This window comes from Orycteropus afer, unplaced genomic scaffold (genome assembly GCF_000298275.1).
Source record: "Orycteropus afer afer isolate SDZICR_OR568_19922 unplaced genomic scaffold, OryAfe1.0 scaffold00082, whole genome shotgun sequence".
Classification (NCBI taxonomy): domain Eukaryota; kingdom Metazoa; phylum Chordata; class Mammalia; order Tubulidentata; family Orycteropodidae; genus Orycteropus; species Orycteropus afer.
The window spans coordinates 11,051,485-11,068,113 of record NW_006921669.1 but is presented as its reverse complement, the minus strand read 5'-3'; the positions used below and the strand labels follow the sequence as shown (position 1 = coordinate 11,068,113).

At 45.2% G+C, this 16,629-nt stretch overlaps 1 protein-coding gene across 1 annotated transcript in view; it reads right to left on the bottom strand.

The window, feature by feature from the left end:
- Positions 1–5,853, bottom strand: part of LOC103197644 (inactive pancreatic lipase-related protein 1) — a 19,014-nt gene extending 13,161 nt beyond the window's left edge. The window contains 5 exon segments of the mRNA XM_007941599.1: positions 505–745; positions 2,057–2,191; positions 4,264–4,389; positions 4,905–5,059; positions 5,805–5,853. Of these exon segments, the coding sequence (XP_007939790.1) occupies positions 505–745; positions 2,057–2,191; positions 4,264–4,389; positions 4,905–5,059; positions 5,805–5,853 (706 nt within the window).
- Between the last annotated feature and the right edge of the window lie 10,776 nt (positions 5,854–16,629).

The window sequence follows — 16,629 nt, the reverse complement described above, 5'->3', positions numbered from 1 at the left end:
CACTATGCTACCAGAGCTCCTGTACATAATATTCAAACCCTTTAATTATAACAAAAACAACAGAAGTACAATATATGTATATAACAACTTCTGTTGTTTTTGTTATAATTAAAGGCTTTGTTTGGGTTCAAAGAATGCTTTTGGCTGTGATGGTGACTGGGTTTCTTCTGCCAGCAGAGGCCACAGGAAATTACTTTTACATTCTACTGTGCCCTTGATTTCAAAGAGAAGAGGGATATATCCTTGTGTATATGGGGCAATACAACCCTTCTTTAATTATGTTTTGCCCATGTTCTTACTAGCCTTACTCCACATTTTCCTGAGAACTCATTTCTGGGTGTCTTGTGCTGAGTGGCCCATAACACTGGGAAACTTGGCCCAGAGAAGAGAGACGGTACAGAGATGGAAGATGCAAAAGGGAACAAAGCCAGCACCTTCCCCCTCACCATGAAGGCAGACCTGGGCTTCTTGGAGTCTTCCTAGAGCATTCTGTGCGACCTCTACCCAGCTCTGCCACAGCTGGTGGTAGTGGGGGGACAGTCTCCTTCAGGCCAGTTTGGGCTGGGCTGCTGTCTTCTCCCTGCACTCTGGGGTTACTGAGGCCATAACCTGGGTCCCCTGACCCTCAGGTCTTACCTGTAATCCTGCCCAGGTCTGGAGTCCTGCTGCCTGCCTCTCCAGCCACGTGGGCTCCCAGGCTGTGGCCGATGAGGTGCACTTTGGAAGATGAGTAGTTGTAGTTTGTCTGAAGAAGGAAGGTTGCAGTCTCAGGGCATCTGGTGTCGCCCTGGTGGATTTCTTGACATGCAAACCTGCCAGTGTTACTTCTCTGCTGCAGACCTGCCACAGCGCCCACTGTCCTCAGGATCAAGCCTCAGCTCATTAAAATGGCCTCAGAACCTTCCTGATCCAACACCTATTTTCTAGACTCTTCTCTAGACAAATGCTTTGCTGACCTTTTGAGCCCTCAAAAAGTATTATTCTCTCACCTCTGGACTTTTCCATCATTGCCCATCCCTCCAACCACTGGTCCAGCTAAATGGCACCACCAACTTTGACTCTCAACTTGGATGCCTCTTTCTCTTCTTCTGGGAAGACCTATTGAACCGCCCTTCCCCTACCCCAATCTTGGTTACCTGCCCCCTCGTCCCCTGCCATGTGCTCCCAAAGTACCCTGTACTGCCCCCATCAGACCCATGACCACACCGCATTTTCCTTGCAAGTCTTTCTGTAAGCTTCTTGAGGGTTAGGACCTCACCCCTCCTCTTTACTTCCGAGCTCAGCTCCTGATACTGTGCTCCAAAAGCACTGCATGAGTAAACAGATGGCACGGAGCCACAAAGTATTTGCATATGGTGGCCTAAGAGGCATTCACCCGATGAATGCCATAGACTGGCAAGGTTACAAACCACACAGGACTTCGTGTCCTCAGATGACATGGACAACACGACCCCGGAACAAACGCGGTGGGTTTTAATGTCTGTAGGGGTGATGGTTTAGTAACCATCCAGAAGTAAGCAGAGCCAACTGGTCTTTGGTAAACCCTTTAACTACAGAAATGGCTGGATCTTTACCTGATTTAGAGAACAGTCACAAAGAATGAACTTGAGGGTAGAAGACCTGATTGTGCCAGAAGAAACTGCCCAATGTGCCAGAGGAGTTGGTGATACTACCTTAGCAAACAGAGCCCCCACCCGGGGGGACTGGCTGAGACCACGTCTCCTGCAGCTAACCAGCCTGGGTCAGTTGATACTCTCTATTCAGGCACTGTTTGCTTTTTGAGCAAACTACTTCACCTTTCTGGGCCTAAGTTGTCATCTCTGTAGATTGAAGGTGATGCTAGAAGCCCCCATCTCCCAAGTGTTAGCTATTATTATTTTTTCTTCAACAGCTGTGTTGTTATCGAGACACATTTCAGAGGTTTGGAATTAAGCTCTGAGAGAAATGTAAATCATTTCAAATTCTTCAAATAGGCAACTCCCAGCCGCACCATCACCCAGCAGCCACCAGGGAGCGCTGCTTCCACCTGACCGTGCAGCCCATGGCGGTGACTCACCGAGAGAACGCCGAGCATCTGGGCCACCTGGGCGCCCACCACCCGCACATTGTTGGCGGCCTGGGTGTAGGTGGTTTGGGAGCCTTTCCTCCAGTCCACGCAGATGCAGTTCACCTTCTCCACCTTGAACATGTTCTAGGGTTGGGAGACACCGGGCTGTTATCACCGAGGCACGTGAGGTAGCTTCGGACCAGGGTCAGAAATGGTGCTTATAGTCCTCAGATTGGCTATTTCTTCCTTGTTCTCCTCACAGTGGTGCAGAGATAAACTAGACTTTGTAAGGGAATCCAGTTGTACTGGAATCGATTTGGAATGATCCCTGAGCGTGACTACTACAAGCCAGGCATTGATTCCCTCTCTTGTTTGAAAATTAATTAAAGGCCATGCTTGCTCTGATTTTCAACCATATTCAATTAGGTTTTGTTAATAAAAAAAAGAAAAGAAACAACCACCCAAAAAACAATTGAGTCACTTCCTCCTGTTTTGAAAAGGAAAAGCTTTAAATGCAGTCTTCGGAGGTCATCATCTAAATGGCTACTAGAGAATTGACCACTAAGGGACCTTTCGGTCTCAACATAAAGCTATCACTTTCTGGGCCAGAGATCACCCCTGACAGCGGGCATTTGTTAGGGTTTAAGCTGTGTGGAACAGAGCCCTGGTGGCTCAGTGGTTAAACTCTTGTGGGGGAAAGATGAGGCCGTCTGCTTCCCTAGAGATCTGTAGGCTTGGAAACCCCACGGGGCAGTTCTACTCTGTCCTATAGGTAAATATGAGTCAGAATAGACTAATGGCAATGGCGTTTGTGGGTTTTTTTTTTTTTTAACATGTGTGTAAGGAGCCATAACGGTTAAGTGCTCAGCTGTTAACCGAAAGGTTGTGGTTCAAACCCGCCCTGAAGGTACTGTGCCCTGTGAGGTCACTAGGAGTTGAAATGGACTGGATGACAGCAATGACAAGGTGGAGGGGGCAGGCTGAGGGAAGGAGGGAGAGCGTCACTAGTTTTGTAGTGAGGACCACATAGTGTCTCCTGGAGGAAACCCATGCTGCAGGTATTTGGAGAGTAGAACTGTGCTGATTCAAAAAAGTAGAAGAATCCTGGAAGAACAAGGTCTTCCTGGAGCTCCAAGACTGTGACATAGCCTTGGAAGTTCTGCCAGGCAGTACGTGTGGCCAGCTGGAGTGTACAATGGTGCTGTAAATGTCCTGTCTACTTGCTGTCTTTTTGCATGGACAATGGTAACACATGTAATCACATACACCAGGATACTGACTATTGGTTTCCCAGCACTGTTTTAAGCAGTCCTGAGGGATCTTCTCCACACATGCTTACAAACTTGAAAAACCTCAAGTACAAACCTGTATCAGCCAGACACTTATCACAATGGACAAAATAGGTGCCCAGAGTGAAATGTCTAGAAAACCAAAGTGAAAGGCAAAATTAATTTTCTAGGTTTGTATGTCTTCCTGTTGACATTAACCACATCCTTTGGTTTGTGTTGTTAAGGTGTGTGTGGGAGGCAGGCTGCTGGGGTCAACCCCAGTGGCTAATAGATTGGATCAGTGTAAAAACAAGATCAATAAAAGAAAGGGTGGGCATATCGTGCGGGCATGTGAGCATGCTTGCATGTTTATGTATGTGCATGCATGTATGTGTGTGTGCGTCTGCGTGTGCTTCTGTGAGGGTGTGTGTATTCTTTTGCAGTCTGTCCTTCAGGAGCCATATTGTATCATAATTTTGGCACTTTCTATTCTGCCAGTTCAGTCCCCCTTCAGTCTCAGTTGTCTGTATCTCAGAAAAGTGGTCAGAGCCACACATCTCTGGCTCCCAGGGAGGTGGGTACCACTGGGGCACATGGGACACAAGCCCTCAGTACAGGAGTACAAGGAAGCCTCCCCGAAAATGGGAGCAGAAAGCGCTCGACCTTGACTGAACCAGAAACGAGAGTGGAAGGGCACATGCATATAGCAGTATCGCTATGTCAGTCAACAGATACATTCTAGGAATGTAGTGTGGAGCTTCTGTTTGTGTGCAAACAGAGGCATTTTAATTGCATCGATGTACCTAATATGTAAAGACTCTCTTTGATCTCCTGTGTGCGTTCCTGCCTTTGAGTCACTTAGTAGGGTTGTGCCAAGTGAGGTGGCACTAGCAGAGGGCAGCAGCAGCCTGCCCAGGGCAGGTGGCAGGGACCGGGGGCAGCCCCTACCTGGCACATGTCCTGCAGCCAGCTCTCATCTCCCTTGTCTATGAACCCATGGATGATGAAGCGCGTCTTCCTGTCTGTTTGAAAATTGGATGCCTCGATCGTTGATGGCTCAGAGGGAAGGAGAATCTGTGACAAACGCAGAAGCGCAGCATGTTTGCACAGCCACCCAGGCCTGTCTTGCCCCTTCCCCATCTCCTCCTGTCCTGACCCCACAACTTTTTAAAGCTTAGCACAGAAGCCATCTCTTCCATGAAGCCTCCCTGTCGCAGCTCCCAAAGTCAGTAATCACAGCCTCCACTGGGTCTGGGCTATGGTCCAGGTGACCATCTGGGCTGAAAGCAGACACTGCTGCTTTGCCTTCTATTGTTCTGGTTCGACTGTAAGGCCTTCACCCCAGGCTAGGATCATATAACTGGTTATAGTCTAGTCGTTCATTCAAGCAAACACTTACTGAAGACCTACTCTGTCCAGGTCTACCTAGGCCGGCAGGTAGAGGCAGGACAGAGGGATGGGGTGGACCAAGGTCTGGTGGAGGAAGGGGATACAGAGATAAACAAGCTCTCACCCCAAGGAGGTCATGGTCTGTGGGGTGGGCACAGCCCCCACCCAGTTACAGTGCTGTGGAAACCACACCAGCTCACCTGAAAGGTGTTTGGGTTTTCATTGGTGTACAGCAGGAAGCGGGTGCCGATCTTCTCCGGGCTCCAGGGCAGGACTTTTAGGGGCCGGATCGCAGTCCCAGCCCAGGGATCCACATCAGAAAAGCACCCGAGGTCGCCATAGCAAACTTCTTTTCCTGGAGTGAGGGGATGGATATGCTTACGGCTAAGCTTGCAAGGCCAGGCTCCGGTTGGTATTGTTCAGGCCTGGACACTCCCTTGCCTGGGGGCAGTCTGAAGACAGTGGATGGCCCCTCTGTCCCACCCACTCTGCTTACCCCAATGCCCGCCTACTGGCCTGGGTCCCACAGTCCATGCCTCCACTCAGAACTTAGCAGTCCCTTGTCCCATCTCTAGCTCTTCTTGTATATGTGTGTGAGTGTATATACACACACACATACACACACACATATATGACCAATGTGACAAGAATCCCTGTGTGTGTGGTGCACTGGTTAGCATCCTGAGCTGCTAAGCAAAAGGTTGGAGGGTTGCATCCACCCAGAGCCACCTGGGGAGAAAGGCCTGGCCTTGTGGTCTACCGAGAGATCAGCCACTGAAAACCCTACAGAGCACGGCTCTTTCACACACATGGGGTCACGTGAGTCGATAGCAACTGATTAATGTGACGATGGGCGTTGATAAGACTCTCCTCAAGCACCTGGGCATGAAGGCAGGGCGCCGGGAGCTGCTGTGAGGGACTCCTTCTCACAAAATCTGGCTACTCTTCTTGGCAAAGAGCCAGCTTCCCAGCACCCTCTGCCCCAGAACCTGGAGTTTTCTGGGAGCTGCTGGCAGCCCTGCTGTGGGTAAGGCTTTGCCAGTGTCGTGCTGCGATCTTGGGTGTGAGCCCTTCCCAAGAGGCTGGGGTGATGTTCTTACCACTGGCTGCTCCCAGCAGAAATAGTGTGATTGTCCAGATGTTCAACATCTGCAATAAATGGAAACATACTCAGCCTGCTCCGGGCGTTCCTACCTCCATGGGCAGCCTGGAGAACTAAGGCCATCGGGCCTGGCACCTGCATTGCCGCCAGTGGGGCGATGGCCAAGGTGGCTTACCCTGTCTGATGCTCTGGGCAGTCCCCTCCACTCAGATCAAATGCCCAGGCTGCCCTTTATACTCCAGCCTTATCACTTGGACACCACTCCAAGGAAAAGCAGGTGATAACAGAATAGACTGTGTGCGTTGAATGCTTTAATCTGCACAAATACACAAACCAAGATTAATAATGATGGTCAATCTTCCCACAAGTCTGGGGAGATGAAAGAATCTTGATTTTAGAGGAGGGAACGTCTCTAACTTTGTGTGTGTGTATGTCCGCACATGCAGTTGTGAGCGCAGTGGGCCTCACTCTCCGATATTCTATTTGTCACCAAATAGTTTGCAAGTCCCAATAAAGATACAGCAGCAAATCGTAATAATGGAAGGTGGAATTTCTTGCTTAGAATTAGATGGACCTGTTCCCAAATACTGAAAGTAAGGGAAGCATCTGATAAGAATCTCTCTCTCTCTCTCTCTCTTATTCCTTTCCTCCTTCTTCCTCTCCCCCTTCCGTTCCCTTTTTCACTCTTGGGAAGACAAGGCATGTGAGTTTGGAGACATTCTGCCATGTAACCAGGCATCCATAGCCCCCCACAGTAGCCTATGACCATAATTCATCCATTAATCACCTGTCCCAGTTATCTGTTGGAACACAGTGAACCAACCCAAAACTTAAACTCCTTAAAACAATCAACTATTGGAGGTCAGAGGGCAACATTTGCATAAGGAGAGAACTAGGGAGGCGGTAATGCCCAGGAAGAGGGAACGACAGGGTGGAAGTGGGTGGAGAGATGTTACACTGTGGGGGTTGTGATCAGTGTCAAAAAACAAAATGGGTATGAACTGCTGAATGTAAAGAGAATCTGCTTTGTAAAATTTCACCCAAATTGCAATAAAAAAGTTTAAAGCACAGAACAAAACAGCAATTATTGTATTGTGGTCTCACTGGAATTTTGGAATAGCTGCACCCGGGAGCTCCCCAAAGCCCACATCACCTGATCATGTGGCATCTGTTGTGTTTCCCCAGATCCTCTGAAGGTTACACACCTGTTGTGCGAGTCTCAGACCCTGGAGACCCGTCATGAATTACCCAGATACACACATCTGGGAGCAGCTGGTCGGGTTCACACAACAAGACAGATAAGCTCTCCCATGGCAAACACCACTGGCGCCCTACTCCTTAGGTTAAATATGTCAAAGTTCAGGGGAGCCCTGGGGGCTCAGTGGTTAAAGTGCTCAGCAGCGGTCCCAAAGGTTGATGGTTCAAACTCACCAGCAGCTCCACAGGAGAAAGATGTGGCAGTCTGCTCCCATGAAGATGTCAACTAGCTAACTCACTGCCGTCAAGTCGGACCCGACTCACAGAGACTCCTCCTTGGGCTTCCGAGGTGGTATCACTATGGAAGTAGATTGCCCAACCTTCCTTTGGGGAGTGGCTGGTGGGTTTGAACCACCAGCCTTGGAAAGCCTATGAGGCAGTTCTACTCTGTCCTCTAGGGGTGCTGTGAGTCAGAATTGACTCGACCTCAACAAGTTTAGTTTCTTTTGGTTTTGTCAAAGTTCACAGTCCTCTCAAATAGCCAAAGTGCTTGAGTGGACGCTAAGGGGTCTGCCTGTTCAGAAACTGGAAGGGTTTCCCTGGAGGTGATAAAGCCTCACAGCTGGCAGCTAGTGAGGTTTACCGCCTGCGGACAGAATAGGAAACACTCAGGCGTGTTACCTAATTAAAGCCTCACCGCACCCCAGGAGGTAGGGACCAGTATTCGCCTCCCTTTACAGATGTAAGGAGCTCTGGCAGCACAGTGCCTGAGGCATCTGACTGCTAACCAGAAGATTGGTGGTTCAAACCCACCAGCCACTCTGCAGAAGAAAGCCTGGGCAATCTACTTCCATAAAGATTTACTGCCCGGGAAACCCAGTGGGGGTGCATATGAGTCGGAATTGACTCTACCATAGTGGGTTTGGCCTTTTTGCTTTTACAGATGTGGAAAGTGAGGCACAGAGAGGTAAGTAAATTGCCCACAAAGTCACACAGCTAAGGAGTAGTGCAGGGAGATCTGAATCCAGGCTCTACAGAGTGAAATTTAGAGTGGTTACATACTCAGTTATTCTGAGCAACAATCAAAAGATATATTGTGTGTCATCCACACAGGGTAGGAGAGATGCTTCCATGGAGTAAGTCAAAATGGAAAATAAATTGGCCCTGACACTGGCTGACCTGTCACAGCTCTGCCTGAGTGAGGACGTATGTACCCTTTGGAAGTCTGTTTATGTGGTCCAGGAAGTCGCTGGGGCAGTTGACAAAGACTGTGGCAAAGTCTAAGCCATTCATGCTTTGTGTTCACACTGTGCTGTGCTGCTTGCTGCGGGAAGGGGGTCGGGGTCATCCAATGTGAATGAACAGGTAGCTCGCTTGCTTGGCAATGTTGTCTGGCTGGCTGCCTCCCTGGCCCCATATCTTGGTTTTTCACTCTGCCTGCTGCACGCATTCACAGAACAGCCAAGTTCTGCCATGGAACATGCTAGGTCCTTCCATGGGCCGTGGAAGCCTTTCCTCACCTTGGGGCTTTTGTGCACTTCCTGTTCCCACGGTGGGAAACTCTCTTCCATAGACCTCCACTGGGTTGGCGCTTTCTCATCATTCAACAATTAGTTCAGCTGTACTTCTTCAGTGAGGCCTTTACTGACCATCTCTGAAGCCCCTCCACTGCTGTTGCCCACTCTGACCCAGGCTACTGCTCTCCAGACCCTTGTTCATTTCCTTTGTAATTATTTCTCAAGTTCTAATTGTCTCGCTTATCTGTTTATCTGCAATGAGGACAGACACCTTGCCACTATAAATGGCTACAAATCTACCTGCTGTTTTGTAACCTGAGTTTTTGGCATTTATAGTTAATTCTCATTATTTGCGGGATCTAAGGGCAGTAATAGTGGCTAAGGCACTTGACTGCTAACCAGAAGGCTGGCGGTTCAAACCCACCAGCCACTCCTCGGAAGGAAGGTTGGGCAATCCTACTTCCGTAGTGATACTGCCTCGGAAACCCAAGGAGGGGTCGCTATGAGTCAGGGCTGACTCGACGGCACATAACAACAACAACAACAACAAGGGCAGTAAAGTTCTGTGAACACTGGGTTAGCAGATGGCGATCTTGTTGCATCTCGCCTCAGCTAGGACACCCTGTTTTGCCACTGTGTGCCTGAGCACGTCCATGAAGACCCACGAAAGCATGTGAGAGTTGCTAATGAACCAGCTGAGCCACCATCCAGAATCTGTGAATAATGAGGGCAAACTGCTGTATACGTCTGGAAAATCATTCCTTGTAGATCTGCCCCAATCTTTTTACCAGCTGTGCAATATTCCAGTATGTCGTTGTTTGGTGCCATTGACTTGATTTCAACTCAGAGTGACCCCATGTGACAGAGCTGAACTGCTCCATAGGGTTTCTTAGTCTGTAATCTTTACAGAAAGGAGCTCTGGTAATGCGGTGGTTAATGCATTGGCTGCTAATCAAAAGGTCAGTGGTTCAAGTCCATCAGCCCCTCTATGGAAGAAAGATGAGGCCATCTGCTTCCATAAGGACTTACAGCCTTGGAAACCCTACGGGCCAGTTCTACCCTCTCTGTAGGATTGCTATGAGTTAGAATTGACTTAGTGGCAGTGGGTTTGGTTTTGTGGTTTAAATTTTATGCAGGCAGATCCCCAAGTCCTTCTATGGAGGAGCCGCAGAGTGATTTCAGACTACCGATCTTTTGGATTTGCAGCTGAGTGCTTAACTGTTGCACCACCAGGTCTCCTTGATTCTGGTATATGGATGCTCATTTAACCAGTCCTCTACTGATGAACACTTTGTTGTTTCCAACATGTTACTATTAAAATCAATCCCTTAATGAATAGTCCTATGTTTGTCATTTTCCACGCAGGTGGATGTATCTGTGGTATGAATTCTCTATGTGGAATTTAAGTGACAAAACATACATATCTTTAACATGTTGATAGTTGTCACCCCCCCAGGTTTTCAATAGTAAGTTTCATTAGCAGAAATCCCAGTGTGTGTTGGCTAGTCCCTCGCCTCCCCCACCACTCCCCACCCCTGAAACAACACTGAAATAAAGGCCACCAGCTGTTTAAACAGGTGACTTTTAAGAGATACATTAGTTATGGTTGGTTGTAATCAATAGAAATAAAATCTGGCTTTGCCATGAAATTGGTTCTGACTCAAAGCAACCCCATGTACAACAGAATGAAATGTTGCGCAGTCATGCACCATCCACAATTCTTTCTATACTGGAGCCCATTTTTGCAGCCACTATGCCAGTCCATCTCCTTGAGGGCCTTTCCCTTTTTTGCTGACCCTACAATTTACCAAGCATGATATCCTTCTCCAGGGATTGGTCCCTTCTGATAACATGATCAAAGTAAGAGAGACAAAGTCTAGCCATTCTCACTTCTAAAGAGCATTCCAGCTGCATTTTATCCAAGACAGATTTGTTCATTCTTCTGGAAGTCTATGGTATTTTCAATATTATTTGCCAATATCATAATTCAACTGCATCAATTCTTCTAGCTAAATTTTAAAAAGAGAGAGGGAGGGAGGTTTGTTAGAAGAGTATTAGGATATCTCATGGAATCCATGACATCGGTGAACCAGGAGGCCTGGAGAAGCCCCCAAAGTCGGAGACCTTGGCACAGGTATCCTTACATCCTGTGCTGTCCGGCATCTGATTCTAGTACAGAGACTCTGTGGCTCTGTGTGTCCCAGGTCATAACTCTTCATTTCCAGGTGATTGGTCCTGGCTGTCAGGAGACCTCCCTGACTTCATCAGCTTTGGGGACTGGGTCACTTTGGCAGGACTAACAAAGGCATCCACTGTGGCTTCCACAGATGGAGATGAAGTCATGAGTCACTGTAAGAGGTGGGTGGATCAGCAGTCATAAAATAACCATTCTCAATCAGCTGACTCAATGACTACAAAAGTGTACAGTTCGTGGCTTGAAGCCAGTGCAGAGGGATTTCAAAGTCTGGTTTGTGTTCATCACACTGTGAAATAAGAGGCATCATCAAGGGTCAGTGACAGTGCTGGAGACTGGCTCTCCTAGTTTCCAACAGCAAAGAAATCTGAGCAGACCTTTTGTGTTGTTTTAGGATGCAACCTTGTATTCACCAGAATGAGTTGTTTAACAAAGTGCTATTGTAAAGCACTTTGCTTTCTACAAAAGTCAAAATTTAGGGAACCCAGAAGGAGTCCTCACTTTTGATGACAGGAGTAAGGAAAAGCAGAGACTGAAGATTGTGCTGACCCATCACTGGGAAAACCCTCCTGGGACCTGGCTTGTTGCATGGTGTGAACATTGATGCTATGGAGCAAATCTTCATTTAGCCTACAAGTTGAGAGACACATCACATATGTGTGTGTGTGTGTGTGTGTGTGTTTAAATTAAGGCCTCTGGTTCCAGAGGAGTCCCTGGTGGCACAAACAGTTGAGCACTTGGTTATGAGCCAAAAGATTGGTGACTTGAGCCCACCCAGTGGTGCCTTGGAAGACAGTCCTGGCAATCTGCTTCTGAAAAGCCTGGAAAACTCTATATGGAGCAGTTCTACTCCGCACACTATGCACATGGCGTCGCCATGGTGCCAGGAGTCGAAACCAACTTAATGGTGACTAACAACAACAACAATGCCAGAGCCTGTTCCAGGTACCTTGAGTGATGTTTTGGTTCTGATGGAGTCTAGGTTAGAAAACTATGCTCATGTTTTGTTTTCTGAATGAGAAGGAATGTGCATGCTTTGAAGGTAGCCCATTTTAAAGGAGCAGTTTGGAGGCTAAGTAGACATTTTCCTGGCTCAGTGCAATATCTTGAAATTTACAAAGACATTCATCTTTGCCATCCAATTTCTTATTAAATTTCTCACTCAATTTTCCCTTCTATTTATTTCTTTTTTCATAAAGCTTGAGTCAAGGTGAAAGAAGCTCTGATACAGTGGGTAAGGCATTTGGCTGCTAACCAAAAGGTGGGTGGTTCAAACCTGTCAGCTGCTATATGGAGGGAAGCTTGGAAACCCTATGGGGATTGCTATGATTCACAATCACCTCTATGATAGTGGGTTTCTAGTTGAGGTAGAGGTAAACATGTGTTTTGAAATCAATTGGGCTTCCTTTTTGAAAAAGAGTGTCTCTCCAGTTGAGGAAAGTTCTGTACAAAAGCCCTAGCATGCATGCTCCACCTCCATAATCCACTTTAAACACTGAATCTTCATAAAAGGAGTTCTTGAATGGTGCCAATGGTTAATGTTTTCAGCTGGAAACCAAAAGGTTAGAGGTTCAAATCCACCCAGAATCACTGCAGCAGATAGGTTTGACAATCTGCTTCCAAAACTCACTATTGAAAATGCTATGGAACACAGTTCCATTCTAACACAGATGGGGTCACTGTGAGTTAGTGTCAACTCAATGGCAACTGCTTTTTGGTTCTTTGAAAAGAGATGTGGTAATAGTCAGAAGGATGTGGCAAGTAAGGGAACATGAAAGAATTTCAGATTCTGGAAAACATTTCCCAATCAGTCAAGAAAATGCAAGTAGTTGTATAGTTCCAAACTTGTAAAATACTGTATTGTTTAGGAAATGAGCTCTCATAGGGATGATCATACCTGTTCTGGAGCTACCAGGTAATTTACCCACTACCTGGCATCATCATATAGTTTGACACCGTTCAGGTGAGTCCTCATCCTATTATTTGCACTGAATGTTCTATTCCTGTAGTATTTGTCAGTGTACCATATGCTAAGCTCAGGGGAGCTTTTGGAAGTTCAAGGCACTGGATATTTATAGCTATGTAAGTAATAAACAAAAATATTCATTATTTTACTTCTTGACTTTACAAGTGCACTGGTTAGTTATTTCCAAGCACTTCTTTGGCTATAACATGTGAATGTGAGTGTGAGTGTGTGTGTGTGTGTTTGTGTGTGTTATGGGGTACCAGGCAGGGGAAAAGATCTTTTTCTTCAGGGTCTTAAACTTCAGCAGATACTAGACCAGGAATTTAACTTCCAAGCTGTCCATGGGAAACTTGGGCCCACCACTTAATAGAGTGAGACTTCAGGCAAGTTATAGAACCTCTCTGTGCTTCTGACAATGAGAATAATAAAAATCTATACCTTATAGGAAATGTCACAATTAAATGAATAAATATATATATAAGCCACTTAGAATAGTACCTGGCCCACTTTAAGTTCTATGCAAAACTTAGGAAAAATAAAAGAAAAAAGTAGAAACACAAAACTAGAAAGTCAATTGTCTCCTAAAGCCCCTCTCAGAGGAGAAGGCCAAACCACAGAATCTAACACATTCTTCACTTTACATCAACCTTAGGAAAAAGGGAATATAGTCCACCAAGTAAAAGATCATGGAGAGATCATCTGCTGAAATAGAATCATTCCATATGCAACTGGCCAATCCTTTCAAACGGACTTATCTCTCCTGCCTTAGGGAGAGAGAAAAATTTGACTTGGGGCTCTAGAAATAAAAATATCTCCTAAAATTTATTGAGTTCAGAAATAAGTAAATAATTTGAATTAAAAATTCATTTAAAACAATTATAGAAGACTCCTTTCCCCAGATGGTGATGTAGGTAGCTGAACATTTTCATTCCTCCACAATTTAAGAAAAAAAAAGAAAAAACAAACACAAACAACATGGTAGAAATGATGGAGCTGGAGGTCTAATAACCAGTCCAAGCAATAAAGCACCTGGCTGAAGGCAGAAGGAAGAGCAAAAATACAGATAGGAAATTTTTTCTTTCTGTCACTTAAGAGAGTCTCTCCAGCTCTGTCCACATGTAACAGGGAGCTGCAAACACTCTCCTTAGGACTAGGAGAGCAGTAGAGGAACTTATTTTACTGATGGTCTGTTTCTTCAAAGTCTTAATATTTTTCTTGGAGCAGCCAGGAGAATGGATCTATAAGGAGAAGCTACCTCCTCCCAATCAAACAAGACTGAGAAAAAGACTAGGAGAGGGAAGAGTAATTAGCATTTCCTCCAGGCTTCGTATGAGTGGAGCCTTATTGGAATTTAATGGAGATAAACTATAGGGTGATTTTCTGAGCCTTCCCTCAGAGACTTAAAACTCTACCAAACTCTTAAAACCTGTGTAACCAGATTAGAACCTTCTATCAACAAAGGAAGTACCTGAGACTCTGCTACAGAAGTGAGGAGTTGGGGCATGTGTCCCCAAGAGAGCTAATCAGTGCTGGAACAGCTAAAGGGCCAGAGTATTCTCTAGTAGAATTTAAGGGAAAAGAGAGTAAAAAAAGGGGAAAATTCACTGGGGAAAGAAAAGATTCTCAGTTTCAAAAGTACCACAGTAAAATACCCAAATGTCTCATGTTCAACAACAACAACAGAAAAAAAAATTATAAGGCATACAAGAACACAGGAGAAGATGGTCCAAGTGAAAAATTACTTTGAAAAAGCTGAAATTAGTTGTATGGAGGCCAGGATAATGGGGGGGAGGGGGGGGGAGAGATAATTTTCAAACAGCAATGTTAAATATTCAAATAATGCAAAGAACACACAGACAATAAACTAAAGGAGATTGGGAAACAAAATGAGAAGCTTACTGAGGAGATAGAATTCATAAAAAAATAAAAAAGAATAGAACAAAATAGAAATACTGGGATTGAGAAATAATATAATTGAATTAAAAATGCAGGAGAAGGATTCAACAATAGATTTGAGCAGACAGAGGGCAGAAAAAGTGAACTAGAGGACATAGAACTGAATTTACCAAGTTTCAAGAAAAGCAAGAGAAAAGAAAAATGAACAAGGTCAACTGGAATTGTGAGAAACAATCAAGAAATATAACATAAGGATCATGGGCATCCCAGAAGAAGAGAAGAGAGATAAAAGGATAGAAAAAAATATTCCAGGATATAATGACAGGAAATTTTCCAGACTTGCAATTTAACTTGCACATTCAGGAAGTTAGGTGAATTCCAAGTAGAATTTATTGAAAGAGGTCTACACCTAGACACATTGTAATAAAATTCTTGAAAACCAAAGGCAAGGAGAGAGTTCTAAAAGCATCAAGAGAAAAGCAAAATATGACATATAAAGGGTCCTCAACCAAACTAAGTGCTGCTTTCTCCTGAGAAACCCTGGATGCCAGGAGACAATGGAACATCATATACAAAATACTAACAGAAAGAACTGTCAACCAAGAATTCTTTACCCTGCAAAGATGTCTTTCAGAAATGAGGGTGAAATCAAGATAATCCAGAAAAACAAAAGCTGTGGGAATTTGTTATCACCAGACCTGCTTACTGCTTACACCAGACCTGGAACTGGTAGAGACGGCCAGGAAGCAGTGGCAGATGGCTTTTTGGAGGACCGGAACTGATAGGGAAGGCTGGGAAGCAGGAGTGGAGCAGTTTGGAGCAACTAAGGAAGACAAACTCATCTGTCGGTTTGTTGTCCTGTGGTGGCATGTGTGTTGCTGTGAGGCTGGAGGCTGTGCCACCAGTGTTTCAAGCGCCAACAGGGTTAGCCATAATGGACAGGTTTCAGTGGAGCTTCCAGAATAAGACAGACTTGGAAGGAAGAAGAGGCCATCCACTTCTCAAAGAATTGGCCAGTGAAAACCTTATGAATAGTGGTAAAACACTGTCTGATATATTACTGAAAAACAACCTTGAAACATTGTTTGATATGGTGCCAGAAGATGAGCTCCTCAGCTCAGAAGGCACTCAAACTATGGCTAGAAAAGAGCTGCCTCCTCAGAATAGAGCTGACCTTAATGATGCAGATAGAGTAAAGCTTTCAGAACCTCCTTTTGCTGATGTGGCACAACTCAAGGTAAGAAGAAACAGCTGCAAATATCCATTAATAATCAGAACACGGAATGTATGGAGTATGAATCTAGGAAAATTGGAAGTTATCAAAAATGAAATGGAACACATACAGATTGATGTCCTAGGCATTATGAGCTGAAATGTACCAGTTTTGGCCATTTTGAATCAGACAACCATATGATCTACTGTGCTAGGAATGAAAAGTTGAAGAGGACTGGTGTGACATTCATCATCACAAAGAATGTTTCAAGATCCTTCCTGAAGTACAATGCTGTCCATGACAGAATAATATCCATACACCTACAAGGAAAACCAGTAATATTACTATTATTCAAATTTACACACAAAACATCAAAGCCAAAGATGAGGAAACTGAAGATTTTTTACCAACTTCTATTCTACAGTCTGAAATCGACCAAACATGCAATCAAGATGCGTTAATTATCACTGGTGATTGGAATGCAGAAGTTAGAAACAAAGAAGAATCACTGGTAGTTGGAAAATATGGTCTTGGTGATAGAATTGATGCTGGAGATCGCATGATAGAATTTTGTAAGACCAATGACTTATTCATTGCAAATACCTTTTTTCAACAACACAAACGGTGACTATACACGTGGGCTTTGCTATACAGAGTACACAGCAATCAGATTGACTACATCTGTGGCAAGAGGTGATGGAGAAGCTCAATATCTTCAGCCAAAACAAGGCCAGGAGATGATTGTGGAACAGACCATCAACTGCTCATATGCAAGTTCAAGTTAAAACTGAAGACAATTAAAACAATGCCAAGAGAGCCAAAATATGACCTTGATTTTGT